Raw genomic sequence first — 24,742 nt, 5'->3', positions numbered from 1 at the left:
TATTTGTTGGCAAAACCCTTGTTTACATCTCCAAGTTTTGAAGGGCTGCGGACCAACTTATCAATTTATTAAAAGCTTCCTGATCGAACATCACGGGGTGAAGGACGTGCGGCTGAAGGGTGAACAGTCAATCTGAAGCCAGAAAATTGCTTTACTTCCCCTCGCGCTTGCTAAATCGGCAATTTGATCAAATTCCTCTCGGATGAACGGAGCTGCGCATTTATCAACGTAGGTGGAGTCGCCAGGAGGAGGTTGGGGTGGATGACAAGTGTACAAAGTGCCGAACCGTCACACCAGAGACCGAGGTTCACATCCAGAGTCCCGTCTGTGGTTTAGGCAACGAAAGCCCTTTTGTTTTAAGGTTCGGGAAAGATCCTGGTTTCGTTTAAATGTACATAAACAGGTTGTGTCTGAAGTCACTGGGAACTTCTTCTGTATCAAACCAGACCAGGATCTTTCCCGAACCTGAACCAGGTCCTGTGAGAGTCTGAACAGAGCCAGAAAACGGTTTGATAATGCTGGAGTCACTGCAAGAGGATGTTGTACTGCAAGATCGGATATTTTGGTGGAAAGAAACACGTTGTCTTTTACTGATGCGTTCAGCACCAACGTATTTGCGACTTTCCAAATAGCAACATGTCCTCATTATGTTTATACAAAACTTAATACAGTTGCAATTATTTTTCCTACAAAACACGTTTTGCTGTAGTTGTATAGAGACGTAATTTCCTAGGAGACAGGGTTGGACCTGGGATTGCGGTCCAGCGCCGCCCACTAAGCTAAATTTAAAGGGCGCCCCCTACAGGGGAAAGTTTTTGCGGAAAATCCCCTCTGATGCAATGTGAGCATCAACCAGGAGAGCGCACGGAGGCGTTTACTCCTCTGCTCCACTGGAGGACTGCGATGCCGATCGGTCTCGCCCACTCCGGTGTCACTGCTGCACTAAAACAGTTTCGACAACGCTGTCAAACAAAGCCGCGCAGCAGGAAATGAGCGGGGTTGCGTGTAGTATGTCAGAAAACAACCGAGAAGTCACGCATCGCTTTGCCGGTTCCAAGACTTATCGTGGCGACTGACTGAATCACTGCTCACGTTGTCGCTACGAACCATCGCTCACTTTATTACAAGCTGAGAGCACAGCTCGAGTGATCAGCCAACGACAGATCTATCGCACCACGGTGTTGTACGCTGTTTACCGGCAGGTACCGTGTCTCCCAGCTGCGCCGACCGCGTGGCTTTCCAGCTGTCTCCAGCGAGAGGAGCTCCACTGCTGAAAGCTACTGACTCAGTCGCTGACGCTAATAGCTTTGCACGCTCAGCTCGGCCGGAGAATTCAGTGTTAAAGATTTGCTCGTAGGTATGGGTAACGTCTATTGACTGCGACTCCCAGCGTGCATTTCAATAAGAGACATCCACTCACTGTGCTTCATACGCTGTCACGTGGACCACAAATGCTGAGCCCTTTTCACAAAACACAAATTCACTATACTACTACTCCTACTACAACTGAGGCGGCAGAGCGTGTTGTTCACCAATTTCAGGGTTGGTAGTTCGATCCCTGACTCCTACCCGTGCGTCAAAGTGTCCTTCAGTAAGTGACGGGTTCTGGGTAAAGGCGCGGTACAAATGCAGTCCATTTCCACGTTAATCCATAATTACCGAACTGACAGAAAAAACAAGATTTTTTTCGGAAACAGATTGATTGCCACAACATCAGCCCATTAACACTGTAAAATCACCACGCAGAGTTCCGTGTTTCTGGGTAGAGGAACACTGAGGATACCGACGAAGGGAGACACTGAAATCGGACTTTCGCTCAGAAATACGTCAGGTCGTTGAAGCTAGAGATGCTCTACTGTAACGGCCATTTCACTGCTTTTAAAAATGAACTTTTCAACCCCCTCAGAAATCCAGCTCTTCTCTCCACCGTGACCCCCCTCTCCCTCTTTTTTCTTTCCAGTTCCACAGCAGTGAACAGGACTGTCAGCCCTTCTCTCCATCACACCGGCGGCGGCGGCGGCAGCAAACTTTCCCTTAAATGGCTCTGGTTCTCGTTACAAAGTGGAGAGGGTGAGTAATAAATGCCAAACTCCTCCACTGCCCCGATGCCATTTTTAGGTGGCCGACACTTGTCCTCCCTGCCTCCCTCCCCCCTCCAAGCCACCGTGGGCCCACAGACACAGGTTGTGCATAAACGCTCTCCTGTCGAGCTTCTATTTATTATGTCTCTCTGTGCCCTTTCACGCTTTTCTCACTCCCCGGGGGGGTCCCCGGGATCGATAACGGCCCCGGCTGTTGAGGGTGCTAAGACCTTTCTCTCGTTAACGCACGGTTTACTTTCGGTTTGTCAGAGAAACCCATTCCTCCTCCACCAGTTGTCCCAGCAGGCCTCCAGCCGGGCTGTTTTGGTGTTCACCGCGCTCTGAGATGGGTCTATTATTCCCATTAGCGGGGAAATGTGCCCTAGTTTTTTCGGGCTTCTAAACCCTTTTACATCTGTGGGGTTGAGATAGGGTAGGTTTCATCCCATGACCAAATGGCTTTTGAATAAGAACGAGCGGCGCTTTGAACGAGGGATCTTGAGAATGCTGTCGTTTCTGTCACATCAAGGATGTCTTTAGGATTATCAGTGGACTGGTGGCAGTGCGACCGACACTTACCTCAAACACAAGAAGAGGAAGAAGGCTATGAGCAGAGCCACCATTGAGATGCAGTGACCCAGGAAGTTAATGATCACAGCTATTTGATAGTGCATCTTGCCTTTCTTCTGCAGGGGGGGAAAAAAAAAAAAAAACACAGGATGAGTCTTTTGAGTATTTCTTATTTATAGAAAACAGTATTTTCTGGACAAGAGAAAAGGCTTAAAAAGGCTGGAAATCCTCTTTTATTTTTCAGTTTTTTTGAGTTGACTCCAGCTGTGGTTTTGAGCAGATGCAGGTGTTCAAAGTGTTAAGACTCACATTTATAGCCCTGGTTTTTGGCAAGAATAAACTGGACATTATTAATAGTAACATTTTCAGTGTGATAAAATGATGATGATGATTTACAGCATAAACAACTTTAAATATCCCCAAAATCATTGCAGTAAATAGCTGCTATTTGTAGCTCCAAATATCTTTCAGCCATGGACAGATTATGAGACATGTAAAAGGCCCCTCAGCGCTCACAGACGACACGGCCACAATTGGTTTCTCTTTGTGGTCTCTTTTTATCTTTTTGGAGTTGTTTTGAGTCACTTTGTGGTTGTTTTGTATCTCTCTGCATTTGCTTTGCATCTTTTGCCAGTAGCTTTGCGTCTCTTTTGGTCATTTTTCACCTCTTTGCGGTCCTTTCGTGTCCCTTTATAGTTGTTTTGTGCCTCTCTGTGGTCATTTTGTGTCTCTGCGGTCGTTTTGCATCCCTTTGTAGTTGTGTTGTTGGTTTCTGTGCTAGTTCAGTGTCTCTTTTGATCGTTTTTCACCTCTCGTGTCTCGTTTTGATGAAGATCTTTTGCATCTTTACGTCGTCTCCCTGTGGTCGTTTGACCCCAACAGAATGTTAACGGTCAGTAGTCTATCCACGGTACTAATACTACCCATCCCTTCTCTAACTGATCGGATTTCGCCAGGGCCTGTGCCACGCCATGCCATTGCTGGCGCCCCTCCCCTGGTTTGGAAAGCAGGAATGCTGGGAGGCTCGTGAGCGCGCAGGATCCACATGAGGTCTTCTGCTGAGGGTTTTACACAGAACTTAGAACATCTTCCTTTAAATTGGTGCCTAAAACCACTGTCTGTGACTCATATATCCATTGTGATCGGATTTCCCCCACTCTACCGACAGTAATCTGTGCTCTAAATGGATTTATGTAACCTGCTGGTGTCTACTTCAAGATTAAACGTGGGCGTCTTTAATCCCTGCCCCACCCTCCCCGAAACACGTTCTCTGTCCCATTCACTACATTTCGGGGCGGCAGCTCAAATCTTGGACTCTTTCTAAATCTATAGAGCACAGATGGCCCGGTATCTTGACGTCAGCAGCACAATCTCTTTTCTCCAACTGATTGATGAATGCACATTGATTTTATAATAAATGTGGTGGCAGGGATTTCTGAAAAAACACGTCCTGAACCAGAAAATAGGTTCTTCGTCACTGCCTTCCAAAAAAAACGAAACAAAACGAAACAAAAAAACCTCATATGACCATTACGAAACGAGACGTATGAACCTTTTTCTGATCTGCCGATGTTACGGTCAAGGTTCGGCTTATTTTAAACAACTGATTCTACTTGGCTGAGGTCAGAGACAGATCGTGGGTTTGTGTTTTTCGCCTCCAAGATCGGACGGTCATTACTGTCACGGCCACAAGTGGTCGCTTTGTCAGGAAAACGTAAACATACCGTACCGGCCCGAAAACAACACAGTATTTTTTTTTTTCCTGGAAATTGGGTTTGGGGTTACAAACTCCGAGTCTCGTCACATTCGAGGACGAGAACCATTGTGTGTTCAGAACACCAGATATTCTTTTTGACCGTGGAGAGCAAAAGCATAATTACGGTCTTTTAATAGAGTGTTGCATTATGGGTTGCGTGTAGCCGTAATGTTGCGAGGCAAGCAAGTCTTTTCAGTGTGTTGACGGTGAGTCTCTCAGAGTCCCTCAGCCCTACAAGTGTTTCGTTAGCCCAGTTTGACCTGCGGGGGTTTCTGCGGGCTGTTTCGTTGCCACGGAGGAAAGAAATCCATGACGACGGCTTCTCACCTTGCCTCTGAGGACGGCCATTCAGAAAAGGTGTTAACACTTTTGCCTTTAGTACACCTGTCTTACACTTTTTTTTTTTTTTCTCTAAATTGGACACACTAACAGGATGCTTTTCTCTGGCATGTTATACACACTCAGGTAGCAGTTTATTAGCTCCATCTAATCCAACAGTCCTGCAGTAAACCCTCCCTCCATGTTGGCTGTAACGTTCAGTTTGTGTTGGAGCTGCTCTAGAGAGGAGCTGATTCAACCGGTTGATCGACTGTATAGGGCCAAAAACATTTCTGGGCTCCTATTTATATATACACTGCTGTGAAAGTGAAAGATAAAAGGAAAAATCCTTTACTTTTGCTCACAAACTTAAGAATAAAAACTGTTTATCTGCTATTTATAGATGTCAAAGAGCTGCACAGGTGTCTTAGGCTGGTTGTGCCTAAAAAACTGCTCCTGAATGACTGCAGTACAGAAACAGAGCCAACTTTGTTTTCTCTGTCTGATAATAATAATAATTACAATAATAGTAATTATTAGACATTAGTTGAAGCAGTAAAACTAAGGAAAGAGTAGATTATTCGCATTTGAATGTCTTTCTTTTTTATCTGCAGTCGCTGTCTGAGCATCTTTCGCTGTCTGCACTAAATTCTCTTTATTATATGGTTTCTCTGACGTACCTCATCTACCAGCAGCAGAACTTTGTTTCCATTTCAGACAACTTCCTGCTATTTCATCCCTGTTTATATATTTATACGTTATGAGGACATTAGATTGTTGTTAATTATCCCCCGGAGATTTAAAGATTTTTGAAGATAAGTCTGTATGTTCTTGCAGAATAACGTACCACTGAATAAGCTGTGAGGATTTTTTTTTTTTAAATAACGAACGATATGGCAGACGTGGAGTTAATCTATATCTCTGATTGGCTATTTCTTCTCCGATCACACACACGACTTTTACACTCGGCTGTTAGTCGGAGGAAGCCGCCTGATAAATGCGTCGCGTCGCTCTCACTTCTTACATTTAGTTCCTACAAGTTTGATGAGCAGGGGCCCAGACCTGCTGCTCCGAGGATCTGGGCCCGGCCTCCTCACTGTCCCCTGAGACTACACTAAACATGGAGAGGCAGCGTTCGGTTTTTATGCTCCACACATCTGGAGCAAACTCCCAGGAAACTGCAGGTCTTATGCAACTCTCGGTTCTTTTAAATCAGGGCTCGAGACTTGTGTTTTTGCCACTGCCTTTTTTATTCAGACTATTTATTCATATCTTGCACTGCACTTTAACTGCAATATATTGTATATTGCAGTGTATTGTCTGTTTTATTCTATTTAAGCTTTATTTTTAAATCCTCTTCAAATGTGTCTTTGTCTTGTATCGTGTTCCTTTTCTTTAAGGTTTATGTAAAACACTTTGATTTGCCTTGTTGTTGTAAAGTGCCGTCCAAATAAACTGGCCTTGCTCTTGTATATTGTAACACACTTCGACAACAAACTACAGCCTCCAAAACGATCAACCGGTCGAATCAGCTCCTCTCTAGAGCAGCTTCGACACAAACTGAGCCTTAGAGCCTTCACGGAGGGAGGATTTGCTGCAGGACTGTCGGATTAGACTGAGTTAGTTTCAGCGAGGCGTTCCTAATGAACCGTGTGGTTGTTTTGTTGTCTGGCTCAACGCTGCGCTGCGTTTCGTTATGGCCCGTACTTGAAACGGTGGCCACCTTTTACAATCTGACAGTGAAAGTGAAATCAAATCAAACAAAACTATTCTGTTTCAAGCTGAGCTGCAACAATCAGTCCATCAATAGATTCGCCAATCAGCAGGTGCTTTGATGGTTGAATCATCTTTTTATTATTTTTTGTTCTCAAATGAGTATTTGATGCTTTTCTTTGTTGTACATGACAGTAAACAGAATATCTCTGGGTTTTGGAGGAGACATTTTAAAAGGTGTCACTTTTGTCTGTGGCAAATTTTAACATGACTTTGACCCCCCCCCCCTTTTTTTGACATTTTATTATTCGGTCGAATAATCGGGAAAACAATTAGCAAATTAATCGACTGGGAAAAAGTAATAATTGTTTTCATTCGGCAGCTCAACTTTCAGACCTCCTGAACCACACAGTCCACATTTCGCACAGAAACGGAAAGTAAAGTTCAGCCGGAGTTAAACAACCCATGTGGGTATTTTCGTCCTGGCAGTTGCATTCTGTAGGTTTATGGCTTGTGCTTTTCGCCTGTGGAAAAAAAAAAAAAGAAAAAAAAACTTAAATGCAACTACCAGGTCATATCCCTCTGCTGCAGCATTTTTTCACCAAACAAGGACTGTAGATTTTGTCCCCCATCTTTTACAGCAGGGTCTCGCTATAAAGGGATCATCTCTAGGGTAGTATCACAAGACGAATGGTTCCTGCGACCGCGCTCTTTCAATGTACGTATGGCGCGTGACAATTAATACGGACCCGAAAAAAAAAAGTGAATCCGTCCCGCGACAGACGGCGACTTGTGCGGGAGTGGTTAACACATCGGGGCATAAATCACGTCAATAGCGTGAGGGTTTAAAAATGGATTGCGGAGCTGCGAGTTGAGCCCGAGAGGAGGGGGCGGACGACAAGAGGATAATATAAGAGCCACCCACCGCCAGCCTCAGGACTCACAAAATGTGTGTGCCACTAGAGTCAAAACCCAACCTGACTCACTCCTTCTGTGGGAAACCACAAAGAGACTTATCATGTACTTGAGAAAATAACCTTGAGCGAGTCCCAAAAGGAAAAGAAGATTTTTTATTTCTTTTTTTTTTACTTTCCTCAGACAAACTTTCCGATAAGCGTTTGATCCACTTAGCTTCTGTTCCCAGTGGGACCACTGAATATCCGGTTCAATACAGGCTGAACTTTAAGCAGAAGCTACTTCAACCCCCCCCGCCCGATGTCAATCACGCCGTCGCCGCCACCTGGTGATTTATTTCGGCTACAAAAGGAAAAAATAGAAAAAAATCAAATACACATTTTTAAAAGGTCAGACACTCCATATCCATCTTCTGCAGGGATCGATTGGACATCGGTCTCAGAGAGTCTCGGAATAAAAACGGCTAAATGAAGGGTCTCAGTCCACAGCGCTGTTTGCTCATGCTCACGGATCTATAAAGTACAAATGACTGCAGCTGCACTGCATCTGGTAACCGAACGGACATGGAAGCGTGCGGTGAAATCCTTTAAAGAACAAGGTGATATTTTCTATTTTTCTCACTGTCAACGAATCCCGTGAAAAACCCAGAGCCAACAGAGAACCGATCGCCCCGACAAGTGTCACGTCTTTATCCAAATGGGCCCAGATGAGAGCTCCATTGTTGTTCAAAAACTGTTTACGAGACACCGGTGAGCCACGCTGTGACATGGTCCTTCATCACCATGAACACACACACACACACACACACCGTGTGGTTTATTTGGACTCAGTTCCTCGTATCGTAGCCTTGTTCCAGACCTTTGAATCACTGCCCACATCTGAGACTTTCCAGTGATTCAAACGTGTCTGGTGCTGTGCTCACCGATGTCTGGTTCCGTCTTCCTGCGGCACGGCCAGCAAAGCGGAGGGGAGCATGGGTGGGATTAACGCAGCTGGTACAGGATTTTGCACGTCACGTTGCATGTTTATATTTTATATGTTGCGGTGGCATTGCCCGGGAACATAAGGGCCAGCGGGGTTCTGTTCAGTCAGCGTTTTTTTTTCTTTTTTAAGTGAATATCATCTTGTAACATCAGATATTTTGGTGGAAAACTAACAAACATTTTACTGCCGTGTTCAGTATCGGCATCCTTGGCAGACGCTTTTAACCAAAGCGACTTACAAGTGAGGGACGACACTCGGTCCAGTATGAGACCTTGGAGGAAGACCTAGATCCGTCCAATAAGAAGAGGTGCAAGGAGGTCAGGGAAAGAAGAGCACTGAAAGCGCTAGTTAGGCGTGTTAGGGTGTTAGAGGTGTTAGGAGAGGAGGGGTTCTCAGAAGAGGTTCGAGAGGTTCTCGAAGACTAGGGACGGACGCCCCCGCTCTGACAGCGTTCGGTGGCTCCTTCCGCCGTCGGGGGAACCACGACCGAGAACAGTCTGGACTGGGATCGCCTCGTGTGCGGGGACGGCGACGCCGGACGACGTTCCTCGGGGGAACGCAGTGGCCGGGAAGGAGCACGAGCCCACATGACAACATTTTAACAACGTTTCCAAAACACAGTCTGGTCTGAGTTACGTTTCCCCCAAAACTAATTTGCTGTTGTAAATAAGCTGCGTACGGAAGTAATTTCCAGCAGACAGAGTTGATTACAGAGACAAAAGTCTCACAGGAAAAGGAAAACAAACGCCTATTTGCTTTCTTGCTGAGAGTTTCGTGGAAGCAGGTGGAAGGAGCCACAAAAACCACAAGTCATTTTTCCACTTTGGTTGTTCTGTGTACGGATTAAACAAACAGACACGTGAGCTTTAGAGGCGCTGGTTTGTGGATTTGGTTACACTTTACCTTAAGTCCCCCCATTCAGCACTTGTAAGCATAAACTATAAAGATCTGATAAATGATTCCTAACACATTATAATGTAGTCGTAAGCAGATATAAGATGTTTATTAACGTATTCGTTAACTATAACTCCGCCGTGGACACCCATAGGTGCATTATTCATTACCTGTATAATAAATGACAGTATGACACTGCTGTACTAATACGAATTATGTGTGTTATAACGCATTTATTAAATGTTAATATTGTGCTAATAAGTGTCACTAGGAAAGATTAAACGAAATAAACCCCCGACACAATCAGCAACTCAGTCTCAGTCCTGCTGCTGTAGCTACTCACTAGAGTCTCCAGCTTTTTTAGGGAAGTTACTGCGACTTTTATCAATAATCATCCATTTGCGATGCGTTTTTACAGATTTACGTCTTCCATTGCAACCGATGGGCTTTAGGCTGAGAGCCACAGACAGGGCAGGGAAGTGCGAAAGTACCGGGCGACAGGCCGACACGCTGTCGGCTCTGGGCTTTTCGTGGGATTTGTTGACGATAAAGGAAAATGAAGAACAACACCAGAAATCATCCTTTGAACGCACAACGAGGAGCTCGGTCGGAAACCAGAAAACGAGCTTATCTAGCCTGGACAGGGTTACAGTGTTTATGGAAACTCAACTATTTAATATTCAGTCTCAGCAGATGGTTAAGCCAGGCAACACAAACAAACTGTGCCACGTGCTTTTGTTTTGTATTTGTATAATTAATACAATTTTATATTTTTTATATTATATAACAAATGCCAACTTGCTACAGTCCATCTGTGTTCTGTCTGAAAGCTTTGCCCGCCGCTCAATCCTAATTAAACTGGGCGCTCATCATCATCTGGACATCACAAACACGACATCCAGGTGGGGGCTGCAAACAGCAACGTGTGACTGAGTAAAAAAACCCGGAGCGCGGCAGGACCGTGACGGCAGCGTGCCGACGCCACCGTGTTTCCCTTCTCTGACAAAAAGAAAATAAAAAAATAAAAAAAATAAAAAAATCAATGTTTGGTTGCCGTTTCTTTTGGGGAAGATCACAGAATGAGAGAAGAAGAAACGGCTGCAGCTTGAGTGGAGGATTTTCAAGCCTCCACCTACGTATAAAACCGGCAGAGCCTCGACGACCAAAGCTGCAGCGCCGGCGCCTGTTAAATGAAAATTCAAAGCATTCATTGTGCTTCTGAAGCTGTTTCCTTCCAGCGATGCTCCGGGGCATTCCCTAGCACATTCATAGTATTTTTAGCCTTTTTTTTTTTAAGTGTCCTTTTAAGGCTGCAGGCTGTGAGAAAACCCAAACTCTGAATCCATATTTACTGTAAATAAGCCTCAAGTGAAAGCGCAGCAACCCTCTTCCACCCGCTAACCTTGCCTTTGTTGTTGGTTTCTGATTAACGCGTGGAGCTATTTCATGCACTAAAGGGCCTTGGTGAAAAGCCTCATTAATCAGGACACATGCACACAAACAACACACACTGAAGTCTTACCTCCTCGTGAAGTATGGCCTTACACATGGAGTAGTTCCCCTTCAACGCCCACGTCCCATTTGCAAGACATTTCCTATAAACATTATCTGCAGAGAGGAGACGGACAGGAGGCTGTTATTTAAAAGGTGAGGGGACTCATTTCGATTTTTCCTCATATGTTATTCACTTTTCAAGCGTTGTGGGACGATATTTTGATTCTTATATCCTTGGAAATATGCAGGATGTGGATCCCTGCTCGACGCGTTCTGGCACCGTGACCTTTCCTGCTTTTGAGACTAATAGGGAGAGATATCATTAGAGGAAGTCTTACAAGCTGTGATTTTTCACACGTCTGCTGTCAGGGCAGTCTACCACCCTCGGCCTGAGCGCCGCTATCGCTCCTCACGTTGGGACCCTGGATTTATCCGTGAATGACCTGCGTTCAACCCGCGATTCTCCACCATTTTACACAAAACCCGCTGACTCACGTTATCCTGTCGTCAAGCTGTTTGCAAAAGATGTGGGAGAGCAGATGCCGGTCAGACACAATTCCTCCCACAAACGGGCGATTATTGACAATTTTACTGCGAGCTGTGACACTATTAAAAGGTGTATTTTTAAAAATTCAATCGCTATGTCCTCCTTTTAAATCAATAGAAGGAGTCAGACCGGAGCCGACACGGAGTGAAACTGCATAAGGATGTTTATTTTCTATTAAAAAAATATCATTACTGCACATTGCTGGATAATGCAGCCGAAATAGAAGTGGGTCGGCACGAAAGCTCCGACAAACGATGAGTAAAATTGCATTTTTCCATCCCGACCCCGCTGCATCAGAGAACACACTCACAGGACAGAAGTGAAATAATCTGCAAAAAATTTCACATTTGTCGTTTCACGTTTATTATTTCTTAAGATGAAAGCACGAAACTCATCAGAAAAGCCACTGAGGAAATGAAATGCCGCAAATGAGGCAATTTAAAGTTGAAAGGAGAGATGTCAGACGTTATTTTTAAAAGATTTTTTTTTTTTTTTTACACCAGCAGGCGAGCAGGTGAAGCCGCTGGGTTTTACGGCCTCTGAATAAAATGTTCAAAGCCAAAAGCTCGAGGTTCAGGTAATTTAATGATAAGCACTGTTAAAATGAAGTTACTTCCGGTTGAAGTGACGACTGCACGCAGCAGGGACCAGAACTCATGGTTACCTAAAAAAAAATTTCAGGGCAGGTTTGGAAGACCAGTTCGTCTTTAGGTCGGGCTTCCTGTCTTTTTCACGGACCCCCCTGACCCTGTTCTGGAGGGGGGGGGGGGTCGTCTCCACGGGTCGTTAGACACCCTCACCAGCGACAGTCGGCCCCGTTTTGAGAGCTCGGCGGAGAACGGGAAGTTTGCTGAGCAGAAGCGGTGGAAAAAGGACTCCAATCCTTTACTAACGTAAAAGTACCAGTAGAACCGTGTGAAAATACTCCGGTACGAGTAAAAAGTCCTGCATGAAAAATCCCACCGGCGTAAAAGTACAATGGGAAAAATGAACTTAAAGTATCAACATCAAACTATCTGTTGCCCCTGTGACTGGCATGTTATTGTATGTGATCATTAGACTGTTAACACTGATGCATCAACGTGTCAGCAGCATTTTACCATCAACTACTTTATACACAGTCAGCTAGTTCAGTCCAGTGTTTCCCAACCTGGGGGCTGGGCCCCTCCAAAGGGACGCCAGATAAATCCGAGGGGTCATGAGATGATTAATGGGAGAGGAAAGAGGAAAAACGCAGTCTTGATACGCAAATCTGGTATTATTCTGGACTTTTCACTGAATTTTGGCTTTGTCTTTTTTTTTGTTTTTTTTGTTTAAATACTGGATCATTTAAACCGTTACTAAAATGAAACCACGTGAGGAGTTTAGAGGCCAAATTTTATCTTAGAGGTCACAGGACAGAAACTGTACAACACATCTTCTTTCTGTAACGTCTAAAAACTGAAAAGTAATAAGCTACTATAGCTGTTCAAATAAACAAGATACTATAATAATTATAATAACAACAATATACTTATTGAGAGCGAGGGCATCACCTCCCTGCCCGAGCGGGAAACATGGTGTTACGGTATTAAATCCGCCAACGTGTTCGATCGGCGCGAAAACCTTCAGGTTAAAGCTGCTACGGGCAGTACTTTTATAGAGCCTGAGGCTTTCTGAAGGATAATGGTGTATTTGTATCTTTATCACAAACAGCATGAATGTGATTTTACTGGCTGGTCAGATGTTCATTCCTAGCGTCTATTTCAAAAGAATATTAATATTATATATATATTTTAAATAATATTCCACCTATTTGATGTCAGAAAGTTACATCTGACTTTTTTTTTTTCTTTTTACACTATCCCTGTCATACCAAAGCCAAGATGTCATTACACAAACACACACACACACACACCGGAGTGTGCAAGCAAGTAAAGCGTCTCAAAATTTCATCCAAATGACACCTGGTATCATGGCATTTCAAAACATTTCTGCTTTCCACGTTCACATCATTTCGGCCCCTTTTGGAGATAAGCTCTGTTTCGGGATCTAAAACACCAAAAAGGGATAAAGGACGACAGCAGACACAGGCTTGTACCGAGCGTATGCGTGCACTCGGCCTGAGGTGGAGGCAGGAAACCTTGAGCGCAGGTTTTAATAATGAGAAGCTTTTTGGTTTTGTTGAGGAGATAAAACAGGGCTGGGTTGCCTGGGGGCAATAATGTGCAATGAGCTGGTTAAAAATAGCATGTTGACAGTGTAAGGGGGCTGTCAACCCCAATCAAAATTACCTAGCTTGTGATTTTCCCTTAACCCCAAACGCTATAACCTAGAGAGCTTCAAAATCTGTCCGTGGAGAACCAAAGTGACTTTTGTCAAAGTCAAAAGTGGAGATTCACAAAGTTGCGTGATGGACGGACACTGAATTCATAGTTTTGTTGAATTTTCACTTTGTCCTCCTTACATTTCAAACTTCTTGAATTCCCTTGTGAAAATCCATTTTCCACTGTGCCTCACGGAATCTCCGCGCTCTCTTATAACTCCTGTCCTGTTATTCAGATCAAATCTACATGACACCGCATGACTGGACAGCTTCCCTCCAGGTCTGCGGTTCGCAGATGGTAATTTGAATTTATTTGATTTACTGGACGCACACGCATTTAAAAAAAAAACAAAAACCGGGGTTCACAAACGGAGGCGGACAAAAGCAGCTAAAAAACAAGCACATCACAGGAGAGGTCTTCATTCAGAGCCAAAAGCTCAGGGGTATAAATGGCAGAGCCTTCAAACTGAGAAGTGTGACCTTGAAATAAATTCTCTCTGGCACCGGACCACAGGGTGATTTATGTCCCCTTCATAAAAAACAGACCCTAACATTTCATTACCGACCGTTATTATTCAGCATTTCCTAACAAAGAGTGAATGTCTTTGAGCATGTTTCTTTATTTAATAAGCAAATTAAGCAGCCTGGTGATAATCCTCTTTGTGTTTTTAACAGTGAACGTTCATTTATTTTTTTGGCATTGTTCGCTGCCAGTTTGCATGAGAAGAGGTGAAAGGAGTTTTACAGCCGAAGCAAATTAAGGTGAATTTAATGCCCTATTTGCTAGTTATAGTCGTATTGTTGTTATAGGACCAGTGCTGCAGTCTGCAAAGCCTGCAAAGCCATGTTGGCTAATGTAACTGTTTACTGACAACAGCTCATTCCGCCGGCACGGCACTTCTGTTCAGAAGCGGCGACGACGGGCCGCAGCCAAGAACACACACCACACAAGTCCCCAGAAAACCACAAACTGTGGTTGTTTACGACACGGTTGATAACTGTTGAGCTGCGAAGTTGTCGGTAGGTGTATTTCTGGACTTGGGAGAGAGCTGAGCTGGCTGCTTCCCCTCCCGTTTTAGTCCGGTGCGACCTCCGCTCGGTCCTCAACGCGCAGATATGGAGTTGGCAAAAGTCCGAGGAGCCGTTTCAGGCGCCCTCGGTTCAGAGATTAGACGTCCCTTTCACTTGCGCCGTAGACAGATTTAGGGGACCGACAGCTGGAGCGCTTCTACGGCTCGAATCATCCGCTCAACAGGCTGAAATTTCAGTCGTGGATGACGCTAACGACGAGCGGAAGCTAAAGAAGGCGCTGCTGAGAAAAACGATTTTACAATCTGGCATCGACCACGTGTTTTGTTCCCAACTGCGACGGCACAGAGTCGTGAATTCACTACTCCTCTGATTTGCGTCTCTTCTTTTCCATGGCAACGGAGGCTGAGGCTCATGGGTACTGCAGTATTTGGACCCGTCTGCCAAACTGGCGTCCACGGCATAAACCTGTAGGATTGTCAGATTGCCTGAGAGAGTCCGGCTTTTCTACGTTTAGCAACGTTGAGGATATTATATCTTGTAAAACGAATAAAATCGTCCGTGAACTTTTCAAATGGTCATCGTCAGGGAAACACGAAGCGTGAAAATTCCACCTGCAAGTTGCTCTTCAAAGGAAAATTTTGCAATGAGGATCCAGAAGAGGCAAAAAACACTCCTACAACTGGCTGTTCCTCCCACTTAGAAACAGAGTGGTATCGGTGTATTTCCCAAAATGTCGACCTATTCCTTTAACCCATGAACCCGCAGCTCTGTTACTAACTGCGCCTTAAAATCAAAATACTACGACAGAAGCATTTTAATATTCATACAATAACCTGCTAAACTACCTTATAAGAAAAGACGGTAATACACCTGAGGACATGTCGCCATGCATTTTTTTTTTCCCTGCCTCTGCTTGCGGTCAGTTTGCATGGGGGTGTTTTACAGCTGAAGCAAATGAAGGTGGATTTAATGTCCAGACAGCTCAGTGGCCGGGCTGCTGATGTTTCCACACCTGTGACGATTGAAAGCAGCTAACCTGTGGGGAAAACAAAAACAAAAAAAAACAAGCGTACCAGCCCCTCTGAAGCTCACTAGCTAACTCGTGCAGGAACCAGTCCAAACAAACAGATTTGGATCCTCGGTGGCACGTGCGAGCGATTTAAGAGAATTTGCGGCATCCACCGGTTTTCTCCTACTTGAAAATTCACGCTTGATTGACTCAAGATTTATAACGGCTCACGCTGAATGAGTTTAAATATGGTAAAATATTTACAAGAAACTTAATGCAAAAGTAATAATCTGGTCACCATATCATCCTCATCCTCATCCTCATCCTCGCTGGTCGTTTTAGATTCTGGTATTTTCATCGGCAGATTTCGTCCAGCAGCTTCTACAGTTCACTAGCTTTCGAAGCCTCTTCCAATTCCTGCAGGTCTCAGTCCAGTATCATCCTCTGTTATAAAACCCGACAGTGTAACGTCACCTGCTGCTATATTCTCCGGTCTACTACATTATATATAGTAGACGTGGACCGCTTTGCTTTGAAAAGACGTTATCTAGCTTCCTGTCTTCATGGAGCCTTAGCCGTTCCCTCTGATGCCAAGTCACCGGCAGATGTACTACCAACATTTTCTAATCGTTCCGGTTCCTCTAATACGACCGCTGACTCTGCTACCGACGGCAGGACTTGAGGCTCTGCAGTCTGAAATTCTTTCTTAGTCTCGTACGACAGTTTTGCGAATGCAACTTTCCCGCAAACGTAGCGGAGCGGGCGGCCTCATGTGGACGTTTTAGGGGCTGTCGATTATAATAATCGTCCAACGGTCAGAGTCTGAAACGAGCCAATCACGACAAGTTTGTGCAGTTGAGAGAGTTTGGTGAATCCGACTTGGTACGAACAAGCTTCACAGAAAAAAGCAGGATAATTTCAGGACAAGAATAAGAAAAACGCTCTTGCATGAGGCCCTTTGTATCACATCTGTTTAATCCGAACATAAACTGAAATACAAAAACAACAACTGGAATTTGAGCTGGAACCATTTTGTGGCCAACAACACCTCATCCATTCGCCAAGCACTTCTGTTCCAAACCTCACAGACAAAAAGTCAATGAGCCCCTGCTGAATCACGGCTCATAACTCCCCTTAAACGGCGCTGACTTTATCTGGCAACCGCAGCCGCAGGCGCTGTAAGACGTACATGGCGAATGGATAAACTGAAATGATTTCAGACTATAACTCGCCCCCTAAAACCATATAGCGTAATGTCATTTTTTACATTCCTGTTTACGGGATAAACACACCACATCCCGACTCCGGCTCCGTACTCGGCGCACAGACATGAGAGTGGTGTCGATCCTGTCATCTAAACTCTCAGCAAAACAACAAATGAGCAAATTTCCCACAAATGTTGAACGATTCCTTTAACCCATGAATTCAACCAGATGAATCTCCTTTCGTTTTTTTTTTTTTTTTTTTTTTTTTTAAACGCGTACCAGCAAATTCCGGTTAGCTATGATGGACTTTGACCTGCACCTCAGTGTGTGTCCTAAAACCAAACAGTATGTCAGACGGATTTCTGGTGATATATATAACGTACCGCTAAACTCCCTTATAAAAACAGACAGTATGTACCCGACCATTTTTATGACAAAGAATAAATGTCACTGAAGGGAAAGTCTCTATGTTTTTTTGTTTTTTTTTCCGGCATTGCTTTCTGTCAGTTTGCACGAGGGAGTTTTACAGCTGCAGCAAATCGAGTTACATTTAATACCCAGACACTGTTTTATCATTTGTTAGTTATAGTAACAGTCATGTTTTTGTTTTAGCTCATGTTGTTTCCATTTGCCACCGTGCAGCAGTCTGCAAAGGACTCGTTCAACACTTTGAGAACGCACGCGCTCGCTCGCCGTCTGACAGCCTTGACGTCAATCCCGGACCTGGAGCCAACCTCCACCTCTACAGCTCACAGCCTAACACGGCGTTATCTCTTCTGTTGAACACATACATACGTCGACTGAGCAGAGCGGTGGTTTGAGGGAGAGTTGCAGAGCGTTTAGTGAGGTTAGCAGACTTAGCTCGGTTCGGTTTTTGTATCGAGACCAAAACCAGCATTTGTGCTCCCCTACTGTTTTTGGAGACACTCAGTACTCGGCGGATGAGTAAACTGTCTTCAACAACCGTCCCTAAAAATCAGAAACTATCATTTTTGCGCTTTAGCTCTTGAGCAAGTGAAACGAACAAGCTACCGTGCATGTATATGAGACAACTTTAAAGGTGCTGCTTCTGGTCTGTATGCTAAGCTAAGCTAGCCACCTCCGGACTCCATCTCTGTACTTAAGCCGCAGATATAGACCGATGTCGACCCTCTCTCCGAAAGAAAGCGAATAAGGGTATCTCCCAAAATGTTGAACCGTTCCTTTAACGAATGACCTGAATAAATACAAAGGGAAAAAAAAGTGGTTGAATTCGACAGTAAATGAAGAAGATGTGTTCAGGGAAGCGTTGGTGAGGTTAAGTCGGGGCCAGTTCTGCAGGTCTCTTGGAAAAACCCCCTCCGTCTCTCTGACTTTAGCAAATTGGCAGGGCGATCTTTCAGTAGCACCTTCCCTCCTTAGGACGTTCATACATAACATGCACATAACGACGAATGCGTCTCCTTTTCGTCGCAGCGCGCCTCGCTCAGGGTGCGGCGGCACCGCTGTACTAGCGCTCTCCCGCCGCCCTCTGACGCCGCGCGGAATGAGCCACCGGCGGCATCGTAACACGCCATTTGCATGGGTCACGAGCTCAAGGTCCCTAAAAATAACTGCTGGTTTCATGTGGTGGCTGCTGCCAGACTGGGGATTTATCAGGAGTTATATTAACGGCAGACAGGTTGGTCTCTGGAGCGTCTTAGCGGATTTCATTGTTTGAAGGGATGCACGCTGCATAGTGCAAATCAGTTTTAATCTTTGCTTAGTGCCAGGGCCATTGTTGTTTCTGAATGGGTGTTAAAACAGCGGCTGGTCCCTGCCAGGTGCTAAATCCTCCCTGTGGAAACAGGAGCTCTAGGTACATGTGGCTGGAACACAGGCACCCCTCCAAGCCCGAGGCTAAGTGACCCTCTTTTCATTTTATTTCCCAGCGCTACAGACACACTGCTTGGTCCCAAACATCCCCGCACAAAGGGTTCTCTTTGTCGCTAAAAACGCAGGACGGAGCAGAGACGTTGCTGTGATTGTACGCCCTACACAGCCAAACATGCTGACCCAAATTTAGTCACACATGCTTAGCACTTCAACACGTCGGATCACTGGCTGCAGCTAAGGAGCATCTTCCTCCCCCGTGCATTCGGAGCACGGGTGTAATTAAAACCAGCATCAGCAGGGTAGAAAATAACATATCATTTGCACTAAATGTGACTCTGGCACCACTGTAGAGCCAAACTGTCACGTGATGCGCTCACTTGTTTTTGCAGGTCAGCTATTGTTCATAGAAGCTCTGAGCCTCTGCATCCAGACTTTCGCTTATGGACGTCCTGACCGCGTTTTATTACCCCTTCGTCATTTAGTTTACAGAGCAGAACTCTGGGCCCGTGTTGAGATAAGTGAAGCGCTTGTTTACAGCTGAATATATTTCATATAGTGTCTTGCAGTATGTCAGAGTGTCGGTGCGGATCCGGTGCAGCAACGTCTGGACAGGATTCGGGCAGACGTTCGATAACGTCTGAAGTTTTCAACCAACAGCAGCACGTCGGACGCCTGGTTCACCCGCAACATGTCGCTGCTACAGGCCCAAAGCGGCCGCGCCGCTCGCATCCTTCACTGCTGCTCCGCGAAACCTGAGCTAACCTCAACTTTTTTTTTAAGTTTTGTAAAATACATGGATAAATAAACAAAACTTCAAGGACTTAATTCCAGACTAAAATACCGAGGGAGGGTTTTTTTTCTCTGCACATTGCAGGCTGATCATATGGTTTGTTTTTTTTTAATGAAAACTAATCTGCAAAATGCGCAACGTAGCCAGTAGCTGTGGCTGATAAATGTAGTGGATCAAAAGGTGGAACATTTCCCCCCGAGAAGCAGCAGAGTAGACGTAGAAAGTAGCATTGAGTAGCAGTGGCAGAAAGAAATGAAGCACGTTTATTCAAGTACTGTACAAATGTGAGGGACATTTACTTGAATAGGTTTCTTTTCATAGCACTTTTACACGTCCACGTCGCCACATTTCAGAGGGAAACTATAATTATTTGGCGGCTTTAGATACTAATTACTTTACAAATTAAGATTTTTGCAAACAAGACACACGAAGAGCTAAATGAATTATGTTTAGTTATAGATTAGTTATTTAATCAATACTTTACTTAATCAGGTACAAGAACAGGAAACATTCATAATCAGACAACCAGCACGGAAAAACAACACAAACGAGACCAGACGACCACAATCGACCACGAACTAGTAAAAACAATTACAAGATTAAAAAGAGTAAACTACCCAACAGCGTGTGTGAATAGCTGAAACTATTCGCCAGTAATTCCTTATTATTGTTCATGTAAAAATACCAAACACGTCCCCGTTCCAGCTTCTCCTGCCTTTTCCTTGAAGCATTTTGAGGTTTGGACTGTTGGTTGAACAAAACACGTGGCTGCGATGGATGAAACTAAAAAAACGATTAATCGAGAAAATATTCAGGCGGAAAACTAATCTAACTAACTATCATTGATAACTAATCAATAATAATTCGTTGCAGTACTATATGAAATTAAAAATTGCTCCAATTCAGCCAACTACAACAGTAAAACCCTGCTTTTACATTAACACACAAGTAATAATTTAATTACATAATGATAATATTTTTTTATTTTCCTGATTTTACTTAAACACGTTTCCTTAAGTAACATTTTCAATGCAGGACTTTTACTTGTAATTGAGTATTTTTACAGATTGGTGTTAGTACTTCTACTTAAAAAAGGGGCCTGAATACTTCTTCCACCACTTGCACTCATTAATCCCAGTAAGTAAGTCAGTGAAACTGTTTCTGCAATGAACCAGAACAGGCAGCTTTATAACTGCAGCTTCCACAATGAAACGATCGCCAGCGTTCAGGTGAGAGGCTGTACCTGCTGTTTGTGGGAAAGTTTTCTGCCGCCTTGTTCTCAGTAAGAATAGAAACTCATTCAATTCATTCCAACTGGAAACTGGAGCAACTCTTGAGAAACTGCAGGCGGTCTACGGTATCCTGAGGGGAATCGATGCCAGTTTTTTCACGCTGGGTGTGTATTCTGGCTCTCGCTTCTGGTTTTTGTTTTGGCGGAACGGGACACCTCAAAGGTTTTTTATTGTGCAGTCTGTTTTGAAATGAGGTCTAAAGGGAGAAGAACAATCTACTTTCCTGCTGTATATTGTATTTTCTGCATTAATGTTTGTTAATGAGTGAAACAACAATGTGCCTTTTACGCTTCACGGCATGAATAAGGTTTGTGGGCTGGAATAAATATGTGAGTAGCTGTAGGAGCCGGTAAGTATTTCATCGGTGCAGTGACATTCCCCTGTACACGCTGCTCATCTCACCGTATTCGACCCTTCGCCTTCTGTCTTTTCTGCGGTTGATCTTTCCTGGATTAACGTTCGACACATGCTCCGCCGTGCTGGAGCTCATTCAGCAAAAAGATGCATCGCATTCCTCGTGAGTGAGCGGGAGGGTGAGCCACGGCGAGGGATTTGCCACCCCACTGACCGCCAGCGCTACTCTAAATAAAACCACCACCCTCCTCCTCCTCCTCCGTGACTGGTGCAAGACCCGGCAACTCACAGCAAGTCAGAGAAGGCATCCACATAGACACACAGGAGATGCTCCCACACTTTCAGGCGCACACACACGCACGCACGCACCCGTGCACGCGCAAACATATAAAAGTCCGGTGGCCTCCCTCTGGGGACCATTAAGGCAAAGTCAAGCTTGGCAGCAAATGGTGAAGGGGTTTCAGGGTGGGGCGAGACGTGCAACAACAAAGACAGTTATGCCAGGCTGAGTCACGAACCCAGAGGACGGCGTGCAGCGCCACGGGCACCCGTCATGACTCAGTGGCTGAGCGGTGTGGACAACGCCCCCCGGACGTCTGTCTTCCCCTCCGTGCATATGTTTGACAACACACTGTGGTCGTCTGAGAGAGCAGCAGAGACACCGAGGAGCTCGCAACGATTAGCATGACTAGCATGCGTCCCAACCGGAAGTTGAACTCGAGTGCATTCTGACCCTTTTGATCTTCAGACCCGGATTCACCGCTAGAGTTTGTTTCCTACTCTATGCAGATACGGCGCGTCGGTCGTGCCTGTGATCAGGTCCGACGTGTCGGTCGGTGCACGACGCACAGAAACACTCGTGTTCGCTTACAGGTTGAGTGAGATCCTCTGGAGGTCTCTCAAATGTCACATGTGCCGTAGCAAATGGCCCACGATGACATCTCACCAGCGCCGCGGGGGGAAAATACATATCACTCCATTATCAGCCCTGGTGCAGGGAGAGGGTAGAACAAGTGGAGTAAACAACAAAACACTGCGAATTAGCCAGTTATAAACTACAAAGTGGCACTAAAAATAAAACACTCGAGTGCGGTAAAAATACCTCACAGCTGTACTTCAGTACAGTGCTTCAGTTTCTTTCTGCCACTGCTACTCAATGCTACTTTCTACGTCTACTCTGCTGCATCTCGGGGGGAAATGTTCCACCATTTGATCCACTACATTTATCAGCCACAGCTACTGGCTACGTTGCGCATTTTGCAGACTAGTTTTCGTACAAAACATATGATCAGCCTCTAAAACATGATGCATTGTTCATTCAAGTTTTTATTTTAATTTATTTTATTTTATTTTATTTAAAAATGAATACAAGTATGAAAATTTCTTCATGTTTTCAATCGGTCACAGGGACAAAACGAGTACTTTTGCTTGGGATACTTAGAGAATATTTTGCTCGTACTACCTCTGTACTTCTACTGACGTAGGATTTTTTTCATGCAGGACTATTTTTACGGAAGTGTATCGGTGCTTTCTCGCAAGTAAAATCCTTCCCCCGCCACTGGAAATCATTCCTCTCCAATTCTCCAGCAGCGACGCTGCTTCCTCTGCGGGCCGGCGCCAGACGTCATACGAGGATTGTGGCTCGTGTGGTGGACCCGGGGCCTGAAGAGGTTCACACTGTAACACTCTGGCCAGAAATGTATCCATCTCTCCTAATACGATCAGCCTGATGGAGTCAGACCTGGTCCGGTGAAAAGATGCAGCGAGCGGCTCCATGCGAACGCGCTCCAGTGGCTCAGCAACTTAAGTCGAGGATTTGTCAGGATCTAATTTTGGAAATCCAGCCTGGTCTCCCGATTCACGGAACTGCTGTTTCATAGCAGAGCTATTCGGGGCCGGGGGCAGGCTCACGCCTCAGACACAATGACTGTCGTCAGATTTACTTCCATTTAGCATTTTCAGCAGCAGCGACCTGCCCGCCGTGAATCACGTTTGGTACTTCTGATGTCTCCTGTAAGTGGGTCAAGATGAGGAGAAAGGTTTGTCGCGTCGCAGACTTAACACTGTGGGTTCCGAGCCCGGGTGTCGGCTCGCTTCCTGTCACCTGTCACTGGAGCGGAGACGAGAACCGGCATCCTTCTCTCAGAATCGGGATTTAAGATCCTTTTACTCGTCTGTAAATCTTTTCCTGTATTTGTCTTTGGCTTTGAGAGGCTGACTCTTGTACTCGTGCACCTGAACTCTGCAGTGATCTCCCTCTGGATCTGGGGACAGCAACTACATCCACTCAAGCTTTTTAGTGCCCATCCCAGACTCACCCCTCTGCCCTTGTCTTCACCTAGAACCACTTCTTGACGTCCTACCACTACTTACACTACCTGTAATAGTGCTACTACATCCTCTGTCTTTACTGCTGCTGCTGTCTGAGGACAAAAATATTTTAAAAATAAATGACCTTCATTTGTTTTGTGTACTGAATACATTGTTATCGTTTGTGTTACTATTATTATTATTACCCTCGTGTTTACGTTACATTTTTGTAAAGTGATTGATTGGATTTTTTTTTTTTTTTTTTTTTTTAAAAACAAGGGACGAAGGTGTTTTTTCTAAACCTAAAACAAATCATATGAAAGACATCGGTCTTTACAGAGCTTCCTTTTGAAATGCAAGAGAAACATGTTTTAGTAAATATGGTGTAACCAGCCTTTGTGCCAGTCCCCCATCTCTTTTTCGGTTATGTACCAGTTCAGACTGTGTTGTTAATTCTGTTGTTTTGGTTGTGGTTTATATCCCTCGTTACATTTTTTTCTCTTTTACAACTGTGAATGTATAGATCTTGTCTTCGTGTATATCTGAGTGTATTAAGCCGGAAAATTACATTTGCTCTTGAAACCCTCTGAGTCACATTTGGTTCAATTTTTTTCTCATCTGTTTTTTAACGTGTATATTTTTTCATTTCATTATATTTATATATATATATATATATATATATATATATATATATATATATATATATATATATATATTTATATATATATATATATTTATTTATTTGTTTATTTTACTGTTCTGTTGTAGAGAAGGTTGCCACTGAGCAAAGACAGTTTGGGCTGTTGTAGAAACACAAGATCCAAGCCTTTTTGGTGTTTTTCATAGCACCGAGTGCCTGTTTTTAATTTTCTCACCTCTCTGCATCCTGCAGATTCTCTCCCCTTGTCTCTCAGAGCTAAACACCCGGGAAGAAGTTCAGAGGGCTACAGATCAGCCTCAGCGTCACTTGTCAGCCACAATCACACACACTGTTTGATTCTGAACTGTATCTGAAGCTCATGCAGAACCTTTTTAGCTGTTTAAATGTTGTCACCTCAAGCGCTTTTAAATTTAAAGGCCACACTTTTCACCACCTCCAGACAGAATCCAATCTCAGGGAAAAGTTTCCCCTGTAAAAATGCTAAAAACTCAAGTGTTAATTTCTACCATGTGCTTGTGTAAAAAGGAGTCGCCTCATTTTGTTGCTGGAATGTGTTGGAATTTAGAAGAGAAGCCGAGAATCAGGCGTTACGCTGAACCCATGGGAGAGATATTAGAAATGAGGGAATGTAGAGCAGCCGAAATACTCTGAAGATTAA

At 44.5% G+C, this 24,742-nt stretch overlaps 1 protein-coding gene across 5 annotated transcripts in view; it reads right to left on the bottom strand.

The window, feature by feature from the left end:
• The window catches only part of LOC120794740 (corticotropin-releasing factor receptor 1-like), a 69,634-nt gene that overhangs the window by 17,740 nt on the left and 27,152 nt on the right, over positions 1-24,742 (bottom strand). For all 5 annotated transcript variants that reach the window (XM_040136007.1, XM_040136008.1, XM_040136009.1 and 2 more), the window contains 2 exons: positions 10,754-10,839; positions 2,661-2,767 (listed from right to left, as the gene is read on the bottom strand). In XM_040136007.1, the coding sequence (XP_039991941.1) occupies positions 2,661-2,767; positions 10,754-10,839 (193 nt within the window). The remainder of the gene's footprint in view (positions 1-2,660; positions 2,768-10,753; positions 10,840-24,742) is intronic.

Source organism: Xiphias gladius, chromosome 9 (genome assembly GCF_016859285.1).
Source record: "Xiphias gladius isolate SHS-SW01 ecotype Sanya breed wild chromosome 9, ASM1685928v1, whole genome shotgun sequence".
Taxonomy (NCBI): Eukaryota; Metazoa; Chordata; class Actinopteri; order Istiophoriformes; family Xiphiidae; genus Xiphias; species Xiphias gladius.
This window is presented reverse-complemented; position numbering and strand designations above follow the sequence as displayed.